Source organism: Chrysochloris asiatica, unplaced genomic scaffold (genome assembly GCF_000296735.1).
Source record: "Chrysochloris asiatica unplaced genomic scaffold, ChrAsi1.0 scaffold00009, whole genome shotgun sequence".
Classification (NCBI taxonomy): Eukaryota; Metazoa; Chordata; class Mammalia; order Afrosoricida; family Chrysochloridae; genus Chrysochloris; species Chrysochloris asiatica.
The window spans coordinates 3,256,987-3,283,664 of NW_006408527.1; the positions used below are offsets into that span (position 1 = coordinate 3,256,987).

The following is a 26,678-nucleotide window of genomic DNA, read 5'->3' on the forward strand; positions in this document are numbered from 1 at the left end:
CATTGGTTTTGAATTCTACCATTACCATTTACTTTCTACTCCCTTGGTAAGTTCTTCCTCTCTGTGAATGTCAGTTTCCTCACTGGAATGTAGATTTTATCATATCACCTGTGTAAAATAATTAAGTGCCTGGGTTCTGCCCAGACTCTTAGAAGCTGGAGCATGCTGCTTCTTCGATCTGATACTCATCAGTTAGGGTGTGTGTGCTTGTATGTGTGTTTGTATGTGGGTAGGTGCTATCCCGTCCACAGCTTCTCTTCCAGCTAATGACTGTGCCACTTATTTTCCATTTGCAGCTGTATTCCAGAGTACCACACCGGGCATGGATACCTTTTTCCATACCTGGAGTATAGTCGGTACTGGCCTCACCCAGTCACGAAACTGCTAAGGACATCTCCGGGGCGTGTGCACCAAGCCAGCAAGGCGGCGTCCCAGGACCACAGAGCCATGCCTTTCGGTCTGAAGCTCCGCCGGACCCGACGCTACAATGTCCTCAGCAAGAACTGCTTTGTCACCCGGATCCGCCTGTTGGACAGCAATGTGATTGAGTGCACACTGTCAGTGGAAAGCACAGGCCAGGAATGCCTGGAGGCTGTGGCTCAGAGGCTGGAGCTGCGGGAGGTAAGAATGTGTGTGTGTGTGTGTGTGTGTGTGTGTGTGCGCACGCGCGCGCGTGCGTTTGTGGGGGGAGAGTTGTTCGAGGGAGAACTTGCTGAAGGAACCGACCATCTGTCTCTTGGCACCTGCCTTGTTTTCCAGCCCAAGGAATGCGTTTATAAAAAACCTGTTATTCTTAGCATGGGCTTGCTCTGTGCATCAGGAGAACCTGCCCTGATGTTGTGAGCAGTAAGGACACCGCTTAGAGCTTGTCCTGGATGGTGGTGTCCCTTCTGTTTCAGTTGGTGGGGAGGGTATGGAGGAGTAGAAAATGAGAGACTTGTCCCCACCAGAGCCATTTGCTCTCTTTTAAAACAATCACGAGTAGCTGGTGACGTGGCATGTGGCTGCTTGTCAAGGAGAAAAACTCCCACATACAGGATGGATGCAGCTGATTTATTTTTGTTTATTTGTGACTATATTTTCCTCTTCAGAAGGAAAAGCAGAGAAAAAGCTTTTGGAGTAAGTGTGACCAGTCAGGCTTTTTGTGGGAACTTGTGAAAAGGGGGTTTTGCACCCTTTAAGGTCCTTCAAGGCTCATGCTTTCTCTGTAGGGTTCATGAATCCCTCTTTGTGACTTCAAATAAACAGAGTGTTGACCAGTGATCAACATTTACACACTTGAACATTTAACATTTAGATGATCACGTTAACACTCTTTAGAAAAGACTCTTAGGGCAGTGTGTCCTGTATAGTAAGCAAACCTTGCTTTTCCCAGTCTGATAGACACTCAGTAGAAGGGATGCTGGTGAGAAATCCACATTTGCCTGTTTGCTTCTTGAGAGCTACATGACCTATTTGCTAGTGGAGTAAGGTGGTACAGTAGAATGGTTGTAGATACTGACACATCTACAAGTCCCCTGAGATCCATGCTATCCTAAAGGCAAGAAATGTTGTCTCTGCATTGCCCAATAAATCAGAGGGTGACAGAGAAAAGGGTTGATGGTGCTTGTCACAAATGGTCACGTTGAGTCTCTCCTCCCATCCCTCACGTGCCATCCTCCTTCCACTTGCACAAAGTAGTTATGGTTATTGAAGGTCTGCCCTTGCTTGCTGTCCTCTAGGGAATTGTTTTACCTGGAACACTCCTGTCTCCTGCTGTTCTCTCTGTTTATACTTAACTTTTAGTGGTGAAATCTTCCCTTGAATATTCTCCTGTGCAGGAGACTGTCCTCCTCAGCAGGCAGACACACCTTGATAGCTGATGAAATAGAATCAGCGTGTTAGATGTTCTGAACTTACTTTCAGGTAGCCGTCTGTTTCTCTTTTGCTTCTAAGTGATGTATTATTACCCAGTTACCATCTAGCTGATGCCCACTCATGGTGATGTCATGTGTGTCAGAGGAGAATGATGTTCCACAGTATTTCCAGTGACTGACTTTTTTTTTTTTTTTAATGAGATCGCTGGGTCATCTCTGGAGACACCTCTGGGTGGGCTTGAACCTCTAGTCTTTCCATTCGTAGCCATATGCATTATTAACCATTTGCAACACCCAGGGATGGTCACATGTATTGAAGTACATGCATGGGGCATAAAGAAAATCAGTGCTGTAGATTGCGTGGGCAAGAGACTGATGTAAATTCTTCTAAATTTTCTTAATTAACGACTTTAAAATGACATGCAGCAATTTTACTTTTGAATATTTCCGCTAATTCAAGTTAGAGTAACTTCAGGATACACTGGGAAGCAGTGTGTTCTTATTGTTCAATGCCTCAGAGTCAGTTCTGACTCATACTGACCCTGTATAACAGGGTTTCCAAGGAGCGAGTGGTGAAGCAGTATAGTGGTGTTGGTTATGTGCCATGGAGTTGGTTCTGACTCATAGCAACCCTATATAGGGTTTCTGAGGCTATAAATCTTTACAGAAGCAGAAAGCCTCATCTTTCTCCTGTGGAACTGTTGGTAGTTTCGAACTGCTGATGTGAGGTTAGCAGCCTGACTCATAACCAGTACACTAGCAGAGCTCCTGTGAAGCAGTATCATGTGAGACTCAGACTTGAGTTTAAATGATCCTGCCACTTACCAGGAGAATCACGGAAATGTTCTTGAGCGTCTCCATTGTCAGTCTTCCCATCTGTGAAGTGGGCATAATAATACCTAAATATTAAGAGGTGCTCTATGGAAAATGCTTAGTGTGATGACTTAGGATTGTAAAATCTTAAAAGTCTTAGAAGAACATTCATTTCGAATTGAAGAAAATACTAAGCAGCTGCATTACCCCATACCTTATTATATTATAAGACTTTAGGGACACTAAGACTAGTAATCTTTAAGACTGCATGGATGAATAGGGATGTGACATTTAAATCAGCAAGGAATATAGAGTGTGGTTTCTGCAGAAATAGAAGGCAGGGAAGGCCTGCTGAACACTGGAACCCACCCCGGGCAGGAGGAGAGGAAACTTCAGTGAAAGATCAGCAGAGCCTGCCTTCTCTGAACTGGGTCTTGCCGGACATATAGGAGTTTAGGAGGTGGAGAAGGAGTAAGGACATCATCATTACAGCAAACTGGAGTTGCAAAGAGTTAACTGGCCTCTATGAGGGCCTGAGAAGACATTCCTGCAAATCACCAGGTAGCGCTAGAGTGTGAGGTGCATGGGGAGGGGTATCTGCACCTGTCAGCAGTATATTGTTTGCTTCCCTTAAAGAGACGGCAACGAGCAACCCTGGACTGTTCCACACTGCACTGCCACAAAGGATAAGCCAGTGAAATCCATATTCAGCTCGCAAGGCTGTGTTGTGGTGTGATTGATTGTCCAGCGTGGAGGTGTGGTGGCATTTAAGCTTGCTTTATTTTGACATGCCCTAAACGGGTGTGTCCACATTAGAGCAAATCACTTTCTTTTTGAATGGTATGCTTTCATTGGGTGACAGATAATACGGAGGGCATGCTCGATCTTTTGTGTATCAGTCTTACCGACACTCCTGAATTAAAGGATAAAGTATAGTAATCTAACACTCTATTCTTCCTTTGCATACACACACACCTTGAGAAGGGTGCAGCCTCCACCAACAAGAGGGGTGGACACAGAGACACCTCTTCTCAGACTTTGACATTGTATTTGTGTCATTTTCCCAGGTGGAGTCAATGGTGTTTTAGGAGGAGGAAGTGAAAATGAATGAAAAATCTAACAGCAAGTTTAATTGTTATGAAGGCTTGGAGCCAAATTCTGGTGCTATTTGGCCTTGTCATTAGAAGTAATCTGTAGTCTATGTGTATCCTTAAGAGGGAGGTTCATAATAGGGAATTAAAATAGGAGGTATGGTGGACTTTTGAGAGTCTCATTGACATTTCAGTGCACTGAAGTGTCAGTTCTTTAAATGGCATTCAGAAGGGCCCAGACCTGGTTCAGATGGTTAGCAAGTGCTGGCTGACACGAAGATGAATGTGACAGATTTACTGTTCCCAGTAGACCTAGAGTTTAGAGACTAGTAGAAACAAGAAACAAAGCAAAGGGAATAGCTGGGACTGAGACATAGAAAAAGGAAAAGCATGGAACTTTAAGGGCAGGGCAAAGTTCAGTTTGCATCCCTCTGTGTGTGTAGAGGGGGCTACAAGGCACGCTCAGGGTTGAGGGTGGAAAGGTGTTTTGAAGGGCTTGCTGTGTTTGGCTTGCAGACATCTTGTAGGACAGTGTTTCTTAAAAAGTCTTACAAAGAATAATTAAAAGACTCACCATCTTTTAATGGAACACATACTGTATTGGTACTTTTTCTACCATTATCTCATTTAATTCATGTAACAAGTTTGTGAAGTGGCACCTAACAACAACAACAATAACTTCTGTAAAGATGACAGCCTTGGATACCCTATGGGGTAGTTCTGCTCTTTCCTACAAAGTCACCATGAGTCAGAGTCGACTTACAGTTAAGGGTTTGAGTCTCCACTCTAGTTCTTAAAGAGCCTCAGTAGGGGAAAAGGTGCCATCGTAAAGGTTTTGGGATACATTCTCATAAATTCTATAGCTTGTGGGTTTTTTTGCAAGTGTGTTTTCCACCGAAACGCAAGTCGATTTTGACTCATAGCAACCCTACATAGGTTACCAAGACTGCCGATCTTTATGGGAGCAGAAGGCTTCATTTTTATCCTGTGTAGAGCTGCTCATGGATTTGATTCACTAACCTTGTGGTTAGCAGTCCAGTGCATAACCTACAGTGCCATCAAGGGCTCCTTTTAAGTGTGTAAAGCCTATTGTAACTACTGTAGCCTTCATTTAAATAGTCTTTTTAATGGCTTTGGGGAAAAGTCCTGGTGTGGCGCTGTGGGTTAATGTGTCAGACTGCAAAGCTATTTGAAGTGCAAGGTTGGTGGTTCAAACTCACCAGCAGCTCCTCAGAAACCCTATAGAGGGGCGCTATGAGTCGGACTCTACTCGATGGCACTTAGCAACAACAACATGGCAATTAACAACAACAATGAGATAGAAAGCCCTCAAAGGATTTCAAGAAGTGTGACATGCTTACGGCTGACTTTTTTGGGGAAAGAATCCCTTAGCAGAAAAGAATGGGGGCTAGAAGGATGAATGGCAAGACAGATAGTTAAGGTGGAATTAGTAGTGGTCTGGCCAGAAGAAATAAAATGAATTTCTTAGGAAACAACCTTAAGAATTTTGTTTTAAAGCTCAGTAAAAAAAATAACGGTGAATCTCTCGCCAGAGATGCTTTTAAGGAAGAGATTCAAGAGGTACAGAAGGCTCAAAAAAACACAATGCTGACTGTTTAGTTCACCAAGTACCTGTCTCTGTAGAGTAACCACTTTCTCTTTCCCCCTAATGAAATCTTTGCTGGTGCTCAGCAGAGGAGACAGGCTATGTGGAGTCCCATTTTCGCTGTACTGCAAAGTTGGTTTGAACTGCAAGGTCGGTGGTTCAGACTAACCAGATGGTCCTTGAAAACTGTACACAGGGTCGCTATGGGTCAGAACCAACTCGACAGCACTTAATAACAATAACATCTTCTTATGCTCCACACACTGCTCAGCACAGTTTAAGAATCATTCATCTAGGTCAAAACAAGAAATAGGTTAAAATATTGCCTTATAATGTACTCTCATATTTAAAATGTAAGTACTTTAGATGATGTTTGAAAACTATTATAAGCATAATTATGTCACCGAATTGTACATGAGAGGAATATTGAAATGGCAAATGGTTTGCTATATATATATGTTTACCACAATTAAAACACACACACATACCAAAAAAAACAAAAACAAACCTTCAGAGGCAGCAGAGTTTCGTGGTTAGGATTGTGAGCTTGAACTAAATTGGCTGAATTTGAATCCTGGTCCTACCTCTTGTTGTTAGATGCTGTTGAGTCAGTGTTGATTTCTAGCAACCTCATGCACAACAGAATGAAACACTGCCCGGTCCTATGCCAACCTCACGTTTCTTTCTATGCTTGAGCCCATTGCTGCTGCCACTGGGCTGATCCATCTCATTGGGGGTCTTCCTCTTTTTCACTGACCCTCCACTTTACCAAGCATGATGTCTTTCTCCAGGGACTGGTCCCTCCTGATAGTATGTCCAAAGTATGAGAGACGAAGTCTGCCCATCCTGGTTCCTGAATTTGAATCTTAGGCCTACCTTTTATTAATGATGTAATCTTGAGTAGTGAGTCAACTGTCCTGTGCCTCACTTTTCCTATCTGTGAAATGGGGAGGTTGTTGGAAGGATGAAATAAGCACGGTTTTGCAAAACTGGAGCAGTATTGCATGCCTGGCACATGTTAATACTCAGTATGGTCACCTTGTCTACAAATTATGCAGGCTCCAGACAGTGCAACAGCACTCGCAGAGACTGGAATTCTCCCTGTATATAAGTCTCCTTGTTCCATTGTTATATGGTTTCAGATATTAAAAACGATGTTCCTATACTGAGCCCAAATAGCCAGCCTTTGAATTCCTTGAACAGTTATTAAGAGTGTAATAACCAGGAAGCCTCTCCCAGGACAGTGACATTTTAGAGTCTCTGGGTGGCACAGATGGATTTTTAACTGAAAATTTGGCAGTTTGAACCCACCCAGATGCACCTTGGAAGAAAGGCCCTGGATATCTGCTCTGAAAAGTCACAGCCATGTTAAACCATATGTAGAAAAGTTTAACTCTGAAACACATGGGGATTCCCTAGAGTAGGAACCAATTAGACTGCAACTGGTATTAACTGTTAGTCATATATGGCATTTCAGCACGTGCAGTGTGGCTAGTTTCAACTGAGACATGCAGAAAGTGTCAAATACTCTTCCAGTTTTGAACATTTAGTGTGACAAACCCTATGTGGATTGAGCATGGAAACACTGCCTTCCGTCGTGTATAGACCTAGATGGAGGATATGTCAAGAAACAACAGCTTCACATTTTGATACATTTATTTAATAAAGGTTTCTGTGATTTTGGTAGCAATACTTTTTGCTGCTCTCGTATTTGAAATACATTGTTTTAAATAATAAACCAAATGAAATTCACTACCATTGCATCAATTCCAGCTCACAGTGACACTATGTAGACTTTGTTGTTGTTGTTGTTATGTTCCGTGGAGTCGGTTCCGACTCATAGTGACCTGTACAGGGTTTGCGAGGCTGTAAATGTCTACGGGAGCAGAAAGCCTCATCTTTCTCCCTCGGAACAGCTGGTAGTTTCAAACTGCTGACCTTAAGGTTCACAGCCCGATTTGAAACCACTACGCTACCAGAATTCCTCTACAGGAGCAGACAGCCTCATCTTTCCTTCCTTGGAGTGACTGGTGGATTTGAACCACCACCCTTGTGGTTAGCAGTCCATTGCCTATCCTATAGCACCAACAGGGCACCTTGCTTTAAATAATATATATTAAAATTAATTTAACCTGATGGGGGGCTAGGAAGAGTCGTTTGTGTGTGTGTGTGTGTGTGTGTGTGTGTGTTTTATGCAGCAACTGGAAAAACTTTATGTGGTTAACTTTATATTCTTACTGAGCTGTTTCAGAAAAGATAAGGGCCATCTTAATGCAGTAATAAACTTTGGATAGAATTAAGAATATGCAAGAACGATTTCCTTGTACAGATGATCTTAGATCTACTGTTAGTTTAAAAACACATGGAGAAGGCAATCATAAATAAATAAGGAAATGAAAAACTAATGATATTAATTTTTTTATTTGGTATACTATCGTTTAAAACATTTGAAACATCGAGAATGAAGCTACTTTAGTTCTTTGTTAAAGCTGATCAGGAGTCTCAGGGTTCAGGCAAGGTCAGGGGTAGGCAGGCAGGCAAGCAAGCACAATGGAAATAGAACAAGAACAGAAATAATGAAAATGTGGCCACAATGGAAAACATAACCGATGTCACTGAACAGTGTTTTTAGAAATTATTAAATGGGAACCAAATTCGCTGTGTAAGCTTTTACTCAAAACTCGATAATTATTAAGAAAGAAAACTTATCAAAAGTAGTTTTGAACAGGGTTGTATTCTATGCTATAAGCCAGCAGCTTTTCTTTGTCTTGGTGAATAGTTAGTTGTATTTCAATGTTGTGGAAATATTTATGAGCGTTCCTCAAGTGTGAAGTTATTTGACATCATCACTTCATCTTTTTGCTTTTTTCATAAGTTGATAAGTTTGCTTCTGCTACATTCCTCTGGCTACATGTCTAACGTATAAAGAATAGCAACAGGTTAGCATGCCAATAGTCATTTACTTCTTCTGTTACTCCAATTACAAAAGAGTCTTGGTGTGGTGCTGTAGAATATGCACTAGACCACAAGATTGGTGGTTCAAACCCACCAGCTGCTCCTCAGAAACTCTATACAGGGGTTGCTGCTGTGTGTCAGAACCAACTTGATGGCACTTAACACCATAACTCTGGTTAAGTTCATTTTGAATTTTACTGCTAAAGTTACTACTTTTTTTTTGTTTCTCTTCTTCTGTCTTTGTTAACCAATTCTGTCTTTCAATTATCCATTTTTGTAAACTGTTATGTGGGTTTATCCTAGGGTAATGAGGAGGCAACCCAATTACACACTTTGCATTTGTGTGGGAACTAAATGCCAGATGCCCAGTGACCAATCACTGATTGGCTTTGAAAGAAATGATCTGACCAGCCACTGATGGTGACGGGTATTTGTTATTATGTAGTGCTTTGTGAATGGAAGAGCTAGCAGCATAGTTTATACTTTATGCAATTACTCATAGTATACTGTGCGTGGTGTAGTGAATTGTGTAGCGTCTCTTTTAGCCATAGTGTGTAACACTCACCAAACAAAGAATCTATTCTGCTGGGTCTGGGTAAGAGAAGGTGGGAGAAGATTCTTGATAGAATAACCTGATTCAGCTGTGGATGTTAGCCGAAGTCATTGTAATAATAAAATCTTGAAACCTCTAGCATGGGTATAAATTGAGCCATCGCAGAAACAGTAGTGGGGGAATCTCATTGCTCTCAAAGAAGAAGAGCCAGGGGTGGAATACATCCTTTGGATCCTAAGGTCTCTGCACATTGAACCTCCTCGACCCAGAGACAATAAATCTGTGATGCCAGAAGACTGGCAGAAGAGCAGCAGCAGAAGAAAAAAGAACCAGAGTCTGAGACAGATTAGTGGACTTCCCAGCCCACAGAGCAAGTAAAGCTTGCTTGTAGGGTGAGATGCCCCAGGCACTTAGTGTGGACTAGGTTTGCTGATGGAGAATGCTGAGGTTTACGGTGGAGTGGTGTGTCCTGTGGGTATTTATCAGCAGCTTACTGGAACAACTGTGCCCTGAGCATTTCTGACCCCAAATTGTAATCTGTTAACTTCCCTACTAAACCCCATAACTCGGGAGTGGGGGGCGGGGTGGTGGTGGTGGGTGGTGGTCAATGGAGGAGAGTTAAGTCATTTAATACAGTTACTTGAGATGTTCCTCACAGCTAATCTCAAACCTAGGCAGAGAGCTGCTGTATTGAGAAATCCACCTCTCTGATGAAAGATGTCTTTAGTAACTCTTGGGCCTCTCCTCTGGCTAGATGAAGAGCCTAGGGTTTTAAAGCCATCTAAAGAAAAATCTTTCAGTAATAAGAATCATCATTACGTAGAAAAGGTGTTGATTCTTTAAATTTCCCCCCTTTTCTTTTGCAAGTTTGTATTTTCATCATCTCTAGAAGTTGATTTACTCAAAAGTTGAAGTTACACTAGAAACCTGCATTTTGTTCTTTTAGAAATGATGAGAGGTTATAAACATACAGACCCTTAAAAAGCTTTTCGTATCATCTACGCCAAGTTAACTTGCATTAAGGATGTTGTTGTAGTTTGATTTTTTTGCTATCTCTTGTTGTTGCTGATGAACTTGAACCATGGACCTTGCAGTTCAAACCAACTTTGCAGTCCAGCGCCAGTTCATCACATGGTTGTTGTTGTTGTTAAGTGCTGTTGAGTCAGTTCCGACTCATAGTGACCATGTATAGGGTTTCCAAGGAGCAAGGTGAGCTGGAACCACGACTTTGTGGTTCAAACTGACTTAGAAGTTCAGCACGTTAGCCCACACAGGGCCACATGTGTGTTAACTTACAGGACTCCATGCTGTTTCTTAGCAGCTGGTAATTTATGTGTGATTTTGGGAATCTGATGAAATCAGACACCTCATTTCCTGGCCCTGAAGATCATTGTGCAGTTTTACTGTGTTTGACCATATCAATCTACGTTTGCATTTGCAGAGATTTAAATAGTCAGCATTGATAGGGAATTGCTGAAAGGTAGAGTGCTGGGAGAAATCTGGCCGCAGAATTTTGTTTTACTTTTTGCCTTTGTAGAAATCTTCATGTGAAATCCTGTTAGTTAAATCAGTCCTATACGGTAAATTGGAGTCCTGATATGGCACTGTGGGATAAACCACTGGACCGCAAGGTTGGTTTAAACTGTAGGGTCAGCAAACTCACCAGCCTCTCCTAGGAAACCCTACATAGGGTCATTATGAGTCGAAACCCACTTGACGGCACTGATTGCAACAATAAGACACTGGTTGGCACCAGGGTCTTCTTTTTCTAGGTATAGAGAATTTAGGTGCCATAACTTCCCAGTCCTGCCTTGTAAGCCTCCTTCTTTTTGTCTCTTCTGCATGATTCCTGCTACCCCAGAAGATAGTCTTTTCATGGCTATGAGATGTGCTTCCTAGTCTGTGTTGTTCTGCCATTTCTTTTCTAGTACTTTTTTGAAGCGGTCGGATAGGAAAGTGAAGGTGGTGCAATTGTTGATTATAGATGTGTCAGATATAGAAATCCCAGACCTACCCAGAGTCCAGGTTGATTGCACACAGGTTTTTTTTATGTGTGTGTTAATTGCTTTTTTCATATAGGTATTCACCTGATGTACAGTGTTTTATATTTTAAAGCCTTTGAAGTGTAATTGCATGTAGTGTTGTGTTAGAGACTGCTTTTAGTCTTCTTTCTGAAGTATTTTCCATGCCACGGTGAGATTTTTCAGGCTTGTAGGCAATTCCTGTATGTTTAATGTGAAGGCATACCAACTATGTTTCTTAATTTACAACTGAAATCCTGGGCAAGACAGGAGGCTTATGACATCCTAACATGAGGTATTATTATAAACTTTCTCTTCTGGATGATTAGGCCTTCCAAATGCTTTAGATAAGATCATGGGTTTAGTCCTTAATAACTGCCCAGACTGCATCTGTGACTTTTGCAAATAGCACCAAAGCTGTGTCATTGGTCACCTAACTGGAAAAACAAAACCCTCAGAAAGCCTTCCCTGTTAATGTGACAAGTAGCACCACCTCTTTACAAATAACTGAATGAAGAAATCACAACCACCCCATTTTTAAAAGGCCTTTTATTCACTAGAATCTTCTCATGATACCAAAAGGTAGATCTTAGTTTGCCACTAAAATATTCACATACACATCTTCCAACTGAGGAAACTGGCAGATTTTTGAGTGTCTGCATACATTTACGTTTCCTTGTTAAAATCCAAGATCCCAAACCAAATAAATAGGAGACTTGTCTCAGGACAATGGCATTTTAGCATAACCTGGCTCCTCTCTTTGTTTTGTAAAAGTAGTGTATGTTTAGTAAGTACTCCAGGGGTGTGCTTCCTCTCCCTGAGAACTGGTTCTTTTGTCTTTTTTTTAATCATCCTTGAAATAAACTTGTTGCATGGTACTAGTGCTCTAAGTTTTCTCTAGAAAACGAGAGAAATAAAAGAGGATATATACCATTACCCAGAGGCATTGTAAGGGTTAGATGGACTTGCCTTTAGTTTGGTGATAAGGCATAAACAATGCAAATGTTTCAGGTATTTACCCAGGCAATAAAATGGAATCTGGTCACGGTGGAGGTGGTTTCTATTTGAAATCATCCACCACATTTTCCTCAATCATGTGGCAATGTTTAGCAAAATTGAGGTAGAGTTTAAATTGGCAACTGTGTCCTGGATAGGCCTGGTGTGGTCTCAGCTGGGGCTGATGGGATTAATAGCCCCTCAGGTAATATGCAGGAAGTTGATTGGTGAGCATGTTAGTTTAAGTGAGAGTTTAGGCCCTGTTTCCATTTCCTGTGAGCCCCACAAGAGACACAGCAAGAATGAACCTTATGTTGCACTGTAAACTGGAGTTAAGCAAACTTAAGAGCTTTGAGGCAGGTCTGTGTTCTCTACTGCTGGTAGTGGTGGTGGTGGTTTTCATGTGCCGTGGAGTAGGCTCCGACTCATAGTGACCCTGTACAGGGTTTCCAAGGCTGTAAAACTTACAGGAGCAGAAAGCCTCATCTTTCTCCCTCAGAGCAGCTGGTAGGTTTGAATTGCTGGCCTTTTAGTTAACAGCCCAGTGTGTACCCACTATGCTACCAGGTCTTCTCTGTTGAGTATTGCAGAATAGATTTAAAGCTGGCAGAAGAAAGAGGCAAGTAGGATGAGAAAGGAGAAAGTTATTTTGAGCATAGTTTCCAAAAACAGTATTATGGGACTCTTAAGTCAATGAACTTTATACTAGATGAATGAATATAGCACTTTAGGAAGTCCTGGCAATGAGTAGATAGAAACTATGCCCTCCTCCAGGTCACCTGCCTCCCCTGATTCTACTGTCCATTAGAAACACCATTTCTCAAGAAGTCATGTAATTATTTCATCAGATAAATGAACGGTGAGCCATCTGAAAACACCCCTTGCCTTCTGGGAAATGCTCTAGTGCAACAACAAAACATTGTATGGCCCGAGTTAGCTTTTTTCATTAGATGTGGTTTACTTTGGAAGACAGCAGAAGAATCCATGCCTTTGAATTACATTGTTGGTGAAGAATGTTAAAAGTATCATAGACTTCCAAAAGGACAAACCAATCCGTGTAGGAATCAGAAACCAAGATGGTGAGACTTTGTCTCTCACAACTTGGGGCATACTATCAGGAGGAACTAGTCTCTGAAGAAAGACATTGTTCTTGGAAAGTGGAGGTTCACCAAAAAATTAAGGCACATCCTGAAGACATGGATTGACACAGTGGCAACAGCAATGGGTTCAAATGTAATAAAACTTGTGAGGATGACATTGGACTGGGCTGTGTTTCCTTTGGTTGTGTATAGGGGTCGCTATGAGTCAGAGCTGATTCCATGGTACCTAACAACAACTACTATATTTATTATGCCTTGAGACTATTAGTACCAACTATGATTTCTCTGGTCTCTAATCATCCTCCTTTTTTGTGTGTGTACATGTGTGATGTGCATGGGGGCGGTGGAGGAGGAGGAATCAAATCTGGTTGATTTGGATAGGTGGGTAGGAACCACAAAATGCTACCTTAAAAGATAGGAGTTCTGGTAGCATAATGGTTACGAATCAGGCTGCAAACTGCAAGGTCAGCAATTAGAAACTACCAGCTGTTCCGTGGGAGAAAGATGAGATGTTCTGCTCTCGTAAAGATTTACAGCCTCATACCCTGTAGAGGGTTGCTGTGAGTCAGAACCAACTCCATGGCACACAGCCTCCACCACCCTAAAAGATATAAAGCAAACTGACTGCCATCAAATTCATCCCGTGTCATAGTCACCCTATATAGGGTTTCCAAGACTGTAAATCTGTATGGGAGCAGACAGCCTCATCTTTTCCCTCAAGCAGCTGGTGGTTTGAACTGCTGACCTTATGATTAGTAGCCCAGTGCCACCAGAGTTTTAACTTTTTTTATTTTTTTGCTAAGCAATTGTAGAATGTTCATACAGGTACTGTTAAACCTTTGTTATATGTTGTTGTTAAGTGCTGTTGAATCGGTTCCAACCCACAGTGACCCTGTATAAGGTTTCCAAGAAGTGACTGGTGAGCTTTGAACTATCAACCTTGTGGTTCAAACCAACTTTGCAGTCCAGCACATTAATCCACAGCACTGCACCAGGACAAATGACACTAATTTGAATGAATGTTATAAATTGAGTGAAGTATGGGCAAAAAAAAAAAAAAAGAAATCCTCCAAATGTCAAAACCACGTTTCAGTGAAAAGATAATTGTTGTTGTTAAGGTCCGTAGACTCGATTCCGACCCATAGCGACCCTGTATAGGGTTTCCAACGAAAAGCTGGTGAGCTTGAACCACCGACCTTGCATTTCAAACGACTTTGCAGTCTGACGTATTAGCCCAATCATGATTATTCTACTTAGCAATTTTGAAGCTTGCCCCCTCTCTCTACACATGCTTGTACCAAGACTCTATTCCAACATTTACAACTCATATGGCACGTTTCAATTTACGTATATTATCTCATTATATACAGAGTGACTCTAAGCCATTCAGAATACAGTGGAATACCCTTATATGGCACAGTGTTCCAGAGAGGAATTCAGTGTTGTACACAACTGCTTTGGATCCTTTTCAGACAAATTTATTAAATTAAGTATCTTTTTTGAGGGGGGGCGGGGGGCGGGTCCATCTTTTTACTGTGAATTGAATAAAGGTTTACAAACAAGATCATCAACTTTACGTGATCATGTACAGATCAACAGGTCATACATTGTGTTCCATCTCAGAGATTACATTCCCCTCCCTGCCACAACAGTTATCCTGCTTCCTCCCTGTGGTTCCTATTTGCATTCCACCCACCTTCCCATCCCTTCTCTACTTTGTCCTTAGGAAAATGTTGCCCCTGTGAATTTCAGTGATTGATCATTCCATGGTGAGCATACCTTACTAGTGCTGTTGGCTCCTGCTGTAAGCTTATCTACTGAAAATTAGGCTATGAGGGTGAGTTCTTTTCCACTTAACCTGAGGGAAGTGGCTGAGGACCACAGTCGCAGGTTCCTACAGTCTGCAGTCTTTTATTATTATTCAATCATTTTGAGGCTTTTTGTTTTTTACCACCACATTTTCTCCCACTCTCCCCAAGACCCCCTAATGTGATCCCTGTCAGGGCAGTTGGTAGAGGTGGCCAGGCACCATCTAGTTCTTCTGGTCTTAGTCATGGAGACTGATGTTCTCATGTTCCATTAGTCCTTTGGATTAATAGATTCCAAGCCTTTTCCGCTCTTCTTTCTTCCATACATGGAGAGATGTGCCTCAGATGACCACTCATGAGCCTTCCAGATCCAAGATGCTTACCCACCCAAGTAGGGTGTAAACGTTGTATTTGTGGACTATGTGATGACTGAGATTATGGTGCTGAGCCCCCAGGCCCATAAACTCATTGCCCTAGGAAGTTCGATAATGTTTAGGAAATTCTCATCATTTTGTCTGCTGTATGCTCCACCACATTTATAATTGTTTTCAGGAAAGGTAACTATTGATGTGTAAATATCCTCTGGAATATGTTGTTGTTATGTGCCATGGAGTTGGTTCTGACTCATAGCGACGCTGTACAGGGTTTCCGAGGCTGTAAATCTTTACAGGAGCAGAAAGCCTCATCTTTCTCCCATGGAGCAGGTGGTAGTTTTGAACTGTTGACCTTGTGGTTCACGGCCCAATTCGTAACCACTGCGGTACCAGAGCTCCTTCTGGGATATATATATATATATGTATATCCCCCACTGTTCCTCCCTCACCCATTCAGCCTATGTCTCAGGTCCATGTATGTACACACAGAACACTGTTGTTAAAACGTTGTCACTGTGGGTTAATGTGTCAGACTGCAGAGCCATTTGAACTGCAAGGTCAGCAGTTCAAGCTCACCATTCACTCTTTGGAAACCCTATACAGGGTCGCTATGGGTCAGAACTGACTCGACGGCACTTCACAACAACAATATATCACTGTTTACCTTTATCTCCTTACCCCATTCATATCTCCCTGTGTCTCTTTTTTCCTTTTTAAGTTGTTATTGTGAATTAAGTGATAGTTTACATGGGTAAATTAAGCACTCTTGTTGTTAAATGCCATTGAGTCGGTTCTGACCCATAATGACCCTGTATGGGGTGTCAGAGAGCAGCTGGTGAGCTTGAACCACCGGCTTTGCAGTCTGGCACATTAACCCACAGTACCACACCAGGACTCCAAATTAAGTACTGTAGATTCCCTCATTTTAAGGTTAGCCGGAGACCTAGTGTGGCACTGTAGGATAAGCTCTGGATTGCTAAGCATTCACCAGCCAGTGCTTTGAGACCCTACAAGGAGGGTTACTATGAGTCAGAATTGGCTGCATGGCATTTACCAACAGCAAGCTTGCTTCTTCGATCCCCTAGGTTAGCATCAATCAGATTGATGGTCTAGTGTCTCATAAACACCTGTAATGAAATTCTCAAGAAAATCTTAGGGCTAGTATTCCTTTGTAATGATGATTTTCATAAGACCTTATTGATTTTGATGTCATTTATGTCTTCCAACTTTCCTTTTGCTCGTGCTCTCTCTCTCTTTTTTCCTCACTTACTTCCTCTGTTTTCTAATTCCCTAGTTCCTAGGGATATCAGTAATGCTGATAAACAGATTCTTGAGGCTTGTCTGTGTTCATTTACCAATGATGGTGATGACGACAGTGATGGTGGTGGGGGTTGATGGAAGGTGCCATCGAGTCAGTTCCAACTCACAGTAACGCTATATGCAATAGAAAAAGTGCTGCGGGGTCTGGTGCCAACCTCACAATTCTCATGTGTGAGCCCATTGTTGCAGCCACTGCGTCAGGTCATTTTGTTGAGGGTTTTCCTCTTTTTCCTGACCCTCCACTTGACCAAGCATGATATCCTTCACCAGGGACTGGCCCCTCCTGATAACGTGTTCAAAGTATGTGAGATGAAACCTTGCCAGCTTCACTTCTCAGGAGCATTCTCACTTGACTTCTTGACAGATTTGGTCATTTTTTTTTTTTTTTTTTAGCAGTCCTTGGTATAGTCAATACTCTCTGCCAGTGCCAATATTCAGAAGCATCAATTCTTTTTCAGTCTTCTTGATTTATTGTCCAGCTTTTGTATGTACATGAGGTGATGGAAAATTTATGGTTTGAATCAGGCACACTTTATTTCTCAAAGTGACATCTTTCCTCTTTTATCACTTTCAAAATGTCTTTTGCAAAAGTTTAGTCCAATGTATTATGTCATTTGAAAACCTTACAGATATGTGTGGTGGTAGTAATAGGAATATTATCAGTAGCAGGAGGAGGAAGAACTATATATGTAGTGGTCCTGAGTCACACAAGATTGCAGAGCATTATGCCATTTACACCCCATCGGCCTTTTAGATGATAATTATTACCATTCCCATTTTACAGATGAGAAAGCTCTGAGAGCCAAGGAAGGTTAATTCCTTATAAAAAGCTGGGAAACGAATTGACTCCAAAGCCCGTTTTCTTTCTACTCAGCCACATTTTCTTCATATCATTGTCATCGGGGAACAACTGAAATGGAGTCACTCAAGCTGAGGGGCAAACGATAGGATCAGGCTTCACTCAACCAAGTTTGTCTAAATTGATAGAAATATGGCCTTGACTGTGCATGTTGACAGTTTGCTGCTTGAGAAATGCATTTATTTTTTATGTAAATGTGCCCTTTGGAGCATCATGGAGGAAAACTGATCATATCTTTGCTCCCATCTGAAAGTAAATCCATTTGAAAATACCCTTTAAGGCATTTGGGTCTGCAGTCTTATGTAAGCAAGGACATGTCTGGTTTTCTCTAATAAAGCCAGAGTCAAAACTGGATTAAAAATACTGGTTAGAGCTGTGGCAGGGATTGGTCTGTTTGGGAACATGACAGAAGAATGCCTTTAGAAATTAAACATTGTAATAGAAAGATCCTTTTGAAGGCACATTTCCAGGTGTGTTGTAAACCGATACTAGGCTATAATTGAAATATAAAAGAGTGCTTTAATCACAGTGATCTGTTTTTTGACGATTGTTGTACTAATCCTTAAATCCTAGCACGAATTAATAGAAAGATGGGATTGGAAACATAAAAGTACTCATTTCAATCATTTAGCATGCTGTTCACAACTAAACTGGTTGAGACTTCGACTCTAAGGGTGAAAATCTCAACTTTCATCTATCAAATCCCACCATAATCTTCCAAGAACAGCCCCCAGAGGTTCCATGGCAGCTGCAAAGAGGAGATCCTTCCATTCTTGAAGCCTGAGATGAGGGAGAGATTTACAGCAGTTCATGTATAATAAAATGATTGAGTGTGATGTTTTTTCTGAAGGCTGTCATTCGTGATCAAAAAGAGGGACTATGTTTTCTGTACAATCTTGTACTGTATGAAAATATTCTCCAGTGTGGGAGCCTTCAGTTGGCAGAGGCTTGGTTTTAGTGGTTGAGTAATAAGTTACTTTGTAGCAGGTGCAGGAACTGTGTTTGCTTTGCCAGCATGTTCCATGTGAGATCATAAGGCATTTGGAAGGCACATGGGGAAAGTCAGCCTTTCAATCTTAGAAAAAACCAACACACCACACCCTGCACACCCCGTTACCCAACAAAGGTACCATTGGACTCAGTAGAGCCTGTATCCAAGTATATGTACAAGTGTACATATGAATATGGTAATGGGTATGATTGTAGATTACTGTATTGTGTAAATATAGTTTTTTTTTTGTGTGTGTGTGTGTGTATGTGTGTGTGTGTTTTCATTTGTTCCAAAACTAGAAAGTAAAAGCTGGATTCTTGTATATGGCCTGGGGAACCAAAGTTGACATAAGGCTCTGAATCCTTGTTTCCTGTGTGGTCTGAGATGTTCCTTGTAAGTCATGAACTGATGCTATTTCATCCTTTTATCTAGACACACTACTTTGGCCTTTGGTTTCTCAGCAAGAGCCAGCAAGCACGATGGGTGGAGTTGGAAAAACCTCTGAAGAAACATCTGGACAAATTTGCTAATGAGCCGCTGCTTTTCTTCGGAGTCATGTTCTATGTGCCAAATGTGTCCTGGCTGCAGCAGGAAGCCACAAGGTAGGTTTATTCCGCTCTCCTTCTTGTGTTCCGTATAAAGGTGTCGAATAATTGTGAGGCTTCAGATACGATAGATGAGCTGGTTGATTGGGGAACCGGGGACGTAGGTGTGTGTGTGAGTGTATAATATATATATACAAAGAAGGTAGGGTAGTTGGGAACTATTTACTGGTTGCTTTGCAGCTTTAGAGTTTTCATTTGAATTAATTAACTCCAGTGGTTCCTGAAACATATTCGAGGGGAATTTAAGAAGTTCATGGAAAAATTCCATTATCTTTTAATTCTTTTTTTCCATGAACTTTTTGAACCCTCCTTGTAAAATAATCTTGAGCCAGCTGGAAATTTGAGTCTAGCAACAAAGAAGTGTTCGTAACAGATTGTGGATAAAAGAGGTATTCTAAGATTGAATAATAATAATAACATAAGCACCTAATGCAGTTCTATCTACTCTTCTTTCCAAAATATCCACAAAGTGTGCCATATGGTTTTGGATTTGAAAATTGGGCTGGTAACTAAAGATGGAAATATAGTTGATGCAAAACATGTTGAGAAGTAAGGGTGTTGACTGGCCTATGTTAAAGAAGAGAAAACTGGAAGCAGTGGACATTAGAGGAGACCAACCTTGGAAATCACCTGCCTTCCATTCAGCTAAAAGTGAGGGGTTTCGAGTCATGGTGGGGTGCTGTGGGATGAAGCACTGGACCACAAGGTCAGTTAGAACTGCAAGGTTGGTGGTTCAAACTCACCAGATGCTCCTTGGAAACCCAATATAGGGTCACTATGAGTCAGAACCGACTCAACAGTACTTAACAACAACAACTTGAGTTGCTAAAGTTCTGATAGACTTAGATACCGTGCATGAAGCAAATGCATTTTTGTTGCTGTTAGGTCAATTCATTTTTCAGTTGTTTTCCATTAAAATAGCTGGCATCTCCTTATCCTGTGGGATATTTCCAAGAACAAAAGGAGTCACACCAACCCTCTATGTCTCGCTTTTACCTTGCGTCATGGCATTTAGAACACCCAGGAAGCAATGCTGTTGGCATGCTTAGAAGGGATCAGTGGTTTATTTGATGTTCACATGTGTAGCTTCTCATTTTAAATTTCTGAAGTAGCATGCTCTTGAAATTCCTATTTTAACTGCTATTAAGTAGATTGCCTGAAGACAGAAGCCATGAGGCTACTCACAGTGTGACCCAGATAATCCAGGTGTTCGGTCTTCCATGTGACTGTCACTTGAAGCACTTGATTGGGTATTGTCTTATTTCCTTTATGTAAATTCTTCCTCTACCAAATTTTTTTTTTTAAATTTTTTATTGTGAATTAGGTTAAGGTTTACAGAGCTGATCATCAGTTTGACATTTGATAACTCACACACTTTTTGTTTCATATTATTGATTGCACGCCCTTCAATGAAATATCACTTAATCCTACTGCCTCCTAGGGTTTCTTGTATCCATTTCTTCTCCTTTTCTAACCCTTCTGAACGTTGTCTTTTGATCTGCTCTTTTGATCGCAAATGGTTTATTATTGTAAGGTGTGAATACCTCAGTAGTGGTACTGTACCCCGTATAAACCATCTGTTGTTTGGCTGCAGACTGAGCTAGGGGAGGAGTGAGTTCAGTTCTCCTACACCTGTACGATAACCAAAGGATATAGAGTCTCTAGGGTTCACAGTAAGCCTGGTCTTCTTTATGATTTTGAGCTTTGTTCCACATTTTTCTCCTATTCTAAGACCTTCTAAATGTGATCCCTTTCAAAGCAGTTGGTAGTAGTGGTAGCTGGGCACCATCTAGTTCTTGTGATCTCAGGGGTTATGGAGACTGATGTTCACTGGACTAATTGTTTCCAGGTTTCTTCAGGTTTTATTGCTAGTCTTCTCTCTGGATGGGGAGAGACCACTAGATGCACCTAAGATGGCCACTTAATTTTTAAGACTCTAGTCACTGCATACCATGGTAGATGTTATCTTTGTGTGGACTGTGTTATGTCATTGACCTTAATTAATGCTCCCTGGACTATGGTCCTGAAGCTCAAGACTCCGTGACTCATTTCCTTAAGGTGTTTGGTTATATCTACAAAGATTTGATAATGTTGTCCCCTATATGCTCTGCCACATTCATGGACATATTTGCAGCAAAGATACATACGTATCCATACATACAAATAATCTTTTGCCAAACCTATATGAATTTGTGGGTATATTCTTATGCTCCCTTCTATACCCATTCAACCTGCATGCCTATCCATGCATGTATCCGTAGCTCACAATTATTACAGGACTGTGTATGTAACAGTATTTACCTCTGTTGACTTTAACTGTTGCACTTGTCCTCCCCGGGTCTTCTTCTGCCCATCCTGGTTTTGCTAATCGCCTTCTTATTATGTTATTGCTGTATGTTTCACAACAAGTTAACACATCTACCCTCTAGCCAGCGAATTAACACCCCCTTCCCTCCCATCCTGTTAACCAAAGAATGCTTCTTTCAGTGTGAAATCCTTTTCTTGCCATTCTATAATAGTGGGCTCATACAGTATTTTTCCTTTGGTGGTTGACCAGTTTCAGTCAGCATAATGCCCTCCAGTTTATCCATGTTATGAGATGTTGTGTCGTACTCCACGTATATCAGAGTTTGTTTATCCATTCTTCTATTGATAGGCATTTGAGTTGTTGCCATCTTTTTTCTAATTTGAATAGTGTTGCAATGAATATAGGGGTGTGTGTGTGTATTCATGCCATGACACTTACTTCTCTAGGTTACATAGCAAGTAGGGGATTATTGGGTCGCTATGAGTCGGAACCGACTTAGCAGCACTTAACAACAACAATGGCTAATGATTGTAAGCATTTCCTCATGTTTGTTAGCCACCTGTCGACATGTCTGATCATGTCCTCTGCCCATTTTTTCATTGTTAAGTTCCTGAAGTTTTCTATAAATTTTATAAATTAGTCCCTTGTCTGATATGTCATTGCCAACATTTTTTTCTCATTCTGTGGATTCTCTTTTTTCTCTATTAGTGCAATCTTTTGATGTACTTCATAAGTGTCCAGATTTTAGAAGGTCTCAGTCATTTAGATTGTCTTCTGCCCAAACTAAAAAAAAAATTAAAAAATTTATATTTTAAGTTTCTAATTGTGAATTAAGTGAAGGTATAAGAACAGATCAGTTTTCTATTCAACAATTCATACACATTTTTCATGTCATTGATTGTAAACCCCACAGTGAAATATCACTTATCCCATCTTCTCTATGTGTTTCCTGTTCCCCTTCTTCTTCCTTCTTTCCTAACTCTTGTGCCTTCTGAAGTTTTCCTTGGGCAAGTCCTTGATCTCAAATGGTTGATTTTTCTAAGGCATACTTCCCTAATGTTACTGTTCACCTTATGTTATTGTTGTTAAGTGCTGTTGAGCTGGGTCTGACTCATAGGGATCCTGTACAGGGTTTCCGAGGAGTGGCTGGTGGGTTTGAACTGCCGACCTTGTCATTAGCAGCCCAGTGCTTATCCTGCAGCACCACACCAGGACTCCACACCATAGTCTTGGAAGTTCCAGTAGGCTCTGAGCAGTAAGCCTGGTCTTTATTACTATTATTATTATTTTATGATTTTGAATTTTGTTTCATATTCTAACGCTCTATCCAGGACCTTCTAATGTGGTCCCTTCCAGAGTAGTTTCTGTCAGATATTATTAATTTCACAAAATGGCACAAGTTCTGTTTTGGAATTCTCCTCATGTAAGTACTTGCTGTATTTACTTGCATGTAAATACAGTGCTGGTGATGCAGCAGGAGTACAGTGGCTCCATTGGACTGGGAACCGCAAGGTTGGCAGTTCAAACCCACTAGCTGCTCTGTGGGAGACAGATGAGACTTTCTTCTCCACAAAGCTTTAGAAACCGTATATATGGTCGCTCTGAGCTGGAACGGACTCCATGGCATTTAATAACAACAGTAATATAACAGTGGGCTAATAAATATTTGCTGACTTTCGGCTCTTGGACCATCAAATGCAAGGAAATCAGTGACAAGGGTGGAACACAGACTGTAAGGACATATTAGAAAAAAATCAGTCTGTGCAAAAAATAAAGTATTACTTCAGGCCGACTTATGGATTACAGAAGATAAGCAGAAGGAGCTTTAAAATAAATACAAGTTTGTAAAAACAAGAAGCCCTTTTAATTAGAAGATTAAAATAAAAAACAAATTTATAACTAATCATCCTCCACCAACAAAAATTTTTCCTCAAAGCTTAGTTGTTGAGGTAGAAGTCCATGTCTTTGGGGGCAGACTTTCTCAGGCTGGATATTGTGTCTGATTTTGGAGACACCATTTAGTTTAGAAAGACCATTGTCAAACTATACACAATTATAGTCTAAACAGTATGAGATCTGGAAGCCTATACTAGACAGACTTATTCTCAAGACCAATTGAAATGGTGAGGGACCTCAAGCTATTAAAAGAAAAGCTTGTTTAAGCGCAGGAAAATGAAGACTTGTATGGAGGCAGTAGGTACCTTCAGAAATTAGAAGACACTTATGGGAAGAAAGAATTCTGTGTTTGCTTTGGAGCACAAAATTAGGACCAATATTAAGTGAAGTTCGAGGACGACTTTGGTTATTTTGACTCAACATAAGAACACAGTTTCTAGTCATGAACGCCATATAAAAGTGGAACATGCAGACTTATAAAGGGGTGAGTGTCCCAGTCTCTTAGAAGTATTACAATACAACCTGGATACCCTGTCTATGGTGTCTTGTAAAGAGACCGCCATGTTGGGTAGGATGTTGACTAGATCAGTGGATCTCAGACCATGGCCCTGCTACAATATAATGATCTGGGGCAGTGATCATAAATATGAATGCTGGGACTGTACCCAAAGTTTGGATCAGAATCTCTAGAACTTTAGAATAAGGCTATAATCTTTAAAATAAACATTGTTCCTCAGATGGTTCTGCTATTCATCAACTTTTGGAAACAGTGACTTAGTTAACTTCTAAAACCAGTCACAATTTTAGATTTGTATAAGTAAGTAAACTTCAAGCTGCGATATTTTACTGTCGATATTTGCATTCCAACCCATAGCAACCCTGGATAGGGTTTCCAAGGAGCAACTGGTGAGCGTGAACCACTGACTTTGCAGTTCAAACGACTTTGCAGTCTGACACATTAGCACAAAGCGCCACCCCAGGACTCCCGTATAAATATGTGAATGTTTATACTCCAATATAAAATATAAATGTTTAAAATCTCATCAAATTGAGCTTTTGAGTAAAAATTTTTTCTGGTAATAGTTATTGGGGGTGTAGGTTAAGAAGGACTTTACCTCTTCTTTTTAATAATTAATTTCTTTTTGGTCAGTTAGCCTAGTTCATTTAAGATCAAGTTTCTAAAGAAGTGTCTTCACTTAACCATTTGACACCGGGACTCCAAACTATGTAGTTTCAGATACAGTCTTCTCTTGATGAAAACCAATGTTTAAAATATGGAGCTGGTTTAGGATGAGATGGTATGGTTTATTTGTCAGCATTGCAGGATTTTTTTGTCCTCTCCTCTCCCTTGACCCTCACTCCCATCCATGTGCCAGCAGTATCAAAGTAAGTCCAAAGATAGGAACTAAGGAGATGAAGAACTAAGAGGGCCCAGGTGTGATTCATTGAGACATGCTATGAGCAAGTTGTAGGCGTTTGGGTAGAGTACAAAAGAAGCCTGGTGTTAACATTTATAAATGCTCAAGGCTTCTGAATTTGGTGTTAGAGACAGATAGATGAGCTGAACTCCTGGTGAAGCATGCTACTTAAAATTGTTAAGAGCCTTTGGGAATCTGAGCCTTCTTGGGAGGTTTTAGAAGCATCTGGGGTTCGAACTGAATATGGAAACCATCTACTGCTGAGCAGCTAAAGAGAAACAGTGGTGGTGGGGCAGGATGCCAGAGGAATGTTTCACAGAAGGCCCAAACAACATTCATTAGGAGCAGGTTAATGACTAACTCTCCAGTCATCCGCCTGTTATTGGAGTTACAGGCTTCTCAGGTGGAGATGGGCTTTGGCATCCCTGAGAGCACCTGGGATCTGCAGAGTCTCTGACACAAAGCAGTTAGTCTCTGTGATGCCCAGCAGAGTAAGATATTTGCATAGATTAGAAGTAGAAATCTGTCTTTCATTTGTGGGCAACCCTTTGGAGGAGGCAACTATTCGACCATCTGTTCTTAAAAAATAAGCCGTTGTCTGGAGCCAACCCAACTTGTTTGCAATGGTTTGGCTACTTCAGTTTGAGAGTGAAACAGGTTCTATAGCATTGGTCATGAGCAGTCTTGCTTTGAATAAGGACAGAAAGTCTACAATTAATACATTGTTGCTGTTGGTGGGAGTATAGAATCAATACTTCCTTGTTCTTGGTGGTAGTTTTTTGTGTTTGGTTTTGGTGAATCCATATATATCAGGACTTATAGGAGTTCTGGTGTGGCACTAGGGGTCAGTGCACTGGACTGCAAAGTCAGCTTAATCTGCAAGGTTGGTGGTTCAAGCTCACCAGCTGCTCCTCGGAAACCCTATAGAGGGTCACTATGGGTCAGAATTGACTCAATGGCACTTAACAACAATAGAAATTTTTTTAAAAGAGAGATTTAAAAAAATACTGATTTTTTGGCCCCAAACAGTGTGCAAGTTAGCAGAGTGTTTTTGAACAACCCAACAAAAATGTGAGAATGGAGCTTATTTAAAGTTTTTAAAGAAGACAACTAACTTTAATAAAGTTATCAAGTCTAGTTGTTTGATTGGTTTTTTTTTTAATAAGAAAATTGTGATGTATTACTTTTTGAATGTAATTTGCCCTGGACTGCAGGTTGATTTGAACCACAAGATGGGCGGTTCAAACTCACCAACTGCTACTTGAAACCCTATACAGGATCTCTGTGAGTTGGAACCAATTCACCAACACTTAACAACAGCAACATATCTCATCATAGTATGACAAAAGTTGGATATACTTGTTGAGGAATGAACCCTTGCAAAGAAAAGGGGCAGGAAACCTGCCAAGACGTTATATAAATGTGTTAGAGAAATGGAAAATTCAGGCCATACCTTTAGATGATAACTGAATGAGAAGACAGACGATTTCCAAAGGAGAATACACACAATACAAATGAAAGGGAAAAAGATACCTTGAGTTTATTACAAAATGGTCTGAAGGACAGGATAGTAGACCAATGGAAGATGATACCATGAAGCTATAGAATTGAACAGTTTGAGAATCACTGAGCTTTGCTACCTCATCTCCAGAAATGGGGCTTTGAAAATGTTCCTTTCCCCCCTTTGGTTAGAATGATGACTCAAGGGATGGGACCACCATAGTATTTTCCATTTTACTTTGTGCTTCATATTTCCTTTTGCCAGTTTCTCTGTTGAGCAGAGGGACTTTTGCTAGCAGTTCATCTTCCCCGATGATGTTCTCTTGACTCAAAGGAAAGAGTTTTGTAATGTGTTTGAATGATTTGCATAGCAACAGGCACATTATAAACACATGGCTTTCAGATTTTTCTGGTCACAGAATGAAAAAAAAAAAGAGCTGTGGTTTTTAAGAGGTGGAGAAATTCTTAAACAGAAGGATATTTAATAATAGCCAGGAAAAGCCAAAAATTAATTGCTGGCCAAGACCATTGCTTTTCATTTAGATCTGGGGGTTTGTCCAAATAGTCTTTAAGTGAGGAAGTCCTGCCTTGCTGTTTTCTTTTCTTCT

General features: G+C 40.9%; 1 protein-coding gene across 1 annotated transcript in view; it reads left to right on the forward strand.

Moving 5' to 3' along the window:
• The first annotated feature begins 298 nt into the window (after nt 1-298).
• The window catches only part of PTPN14 (protein tyrosine phosphatase, non-receptor type 14), a 153,369-nt gene continuing 126,989 nt past the window's right edge, over nt 299-26,678 (forward strand). Inside the window, exons 1-2 of the mRNA XM_006834007.1 lie at nt 299-621; nt 18,776-18,945. Coding sequence (XP_006834070.1) covers nt 448-621; nt 18,776-18,945 — 344 coding nt within the window. The 5' untranslated portion in view covers nt 299-447. The remainder of the gene's footprint in view (nt 622-18,775; nt 18,946-26,678) is intronic.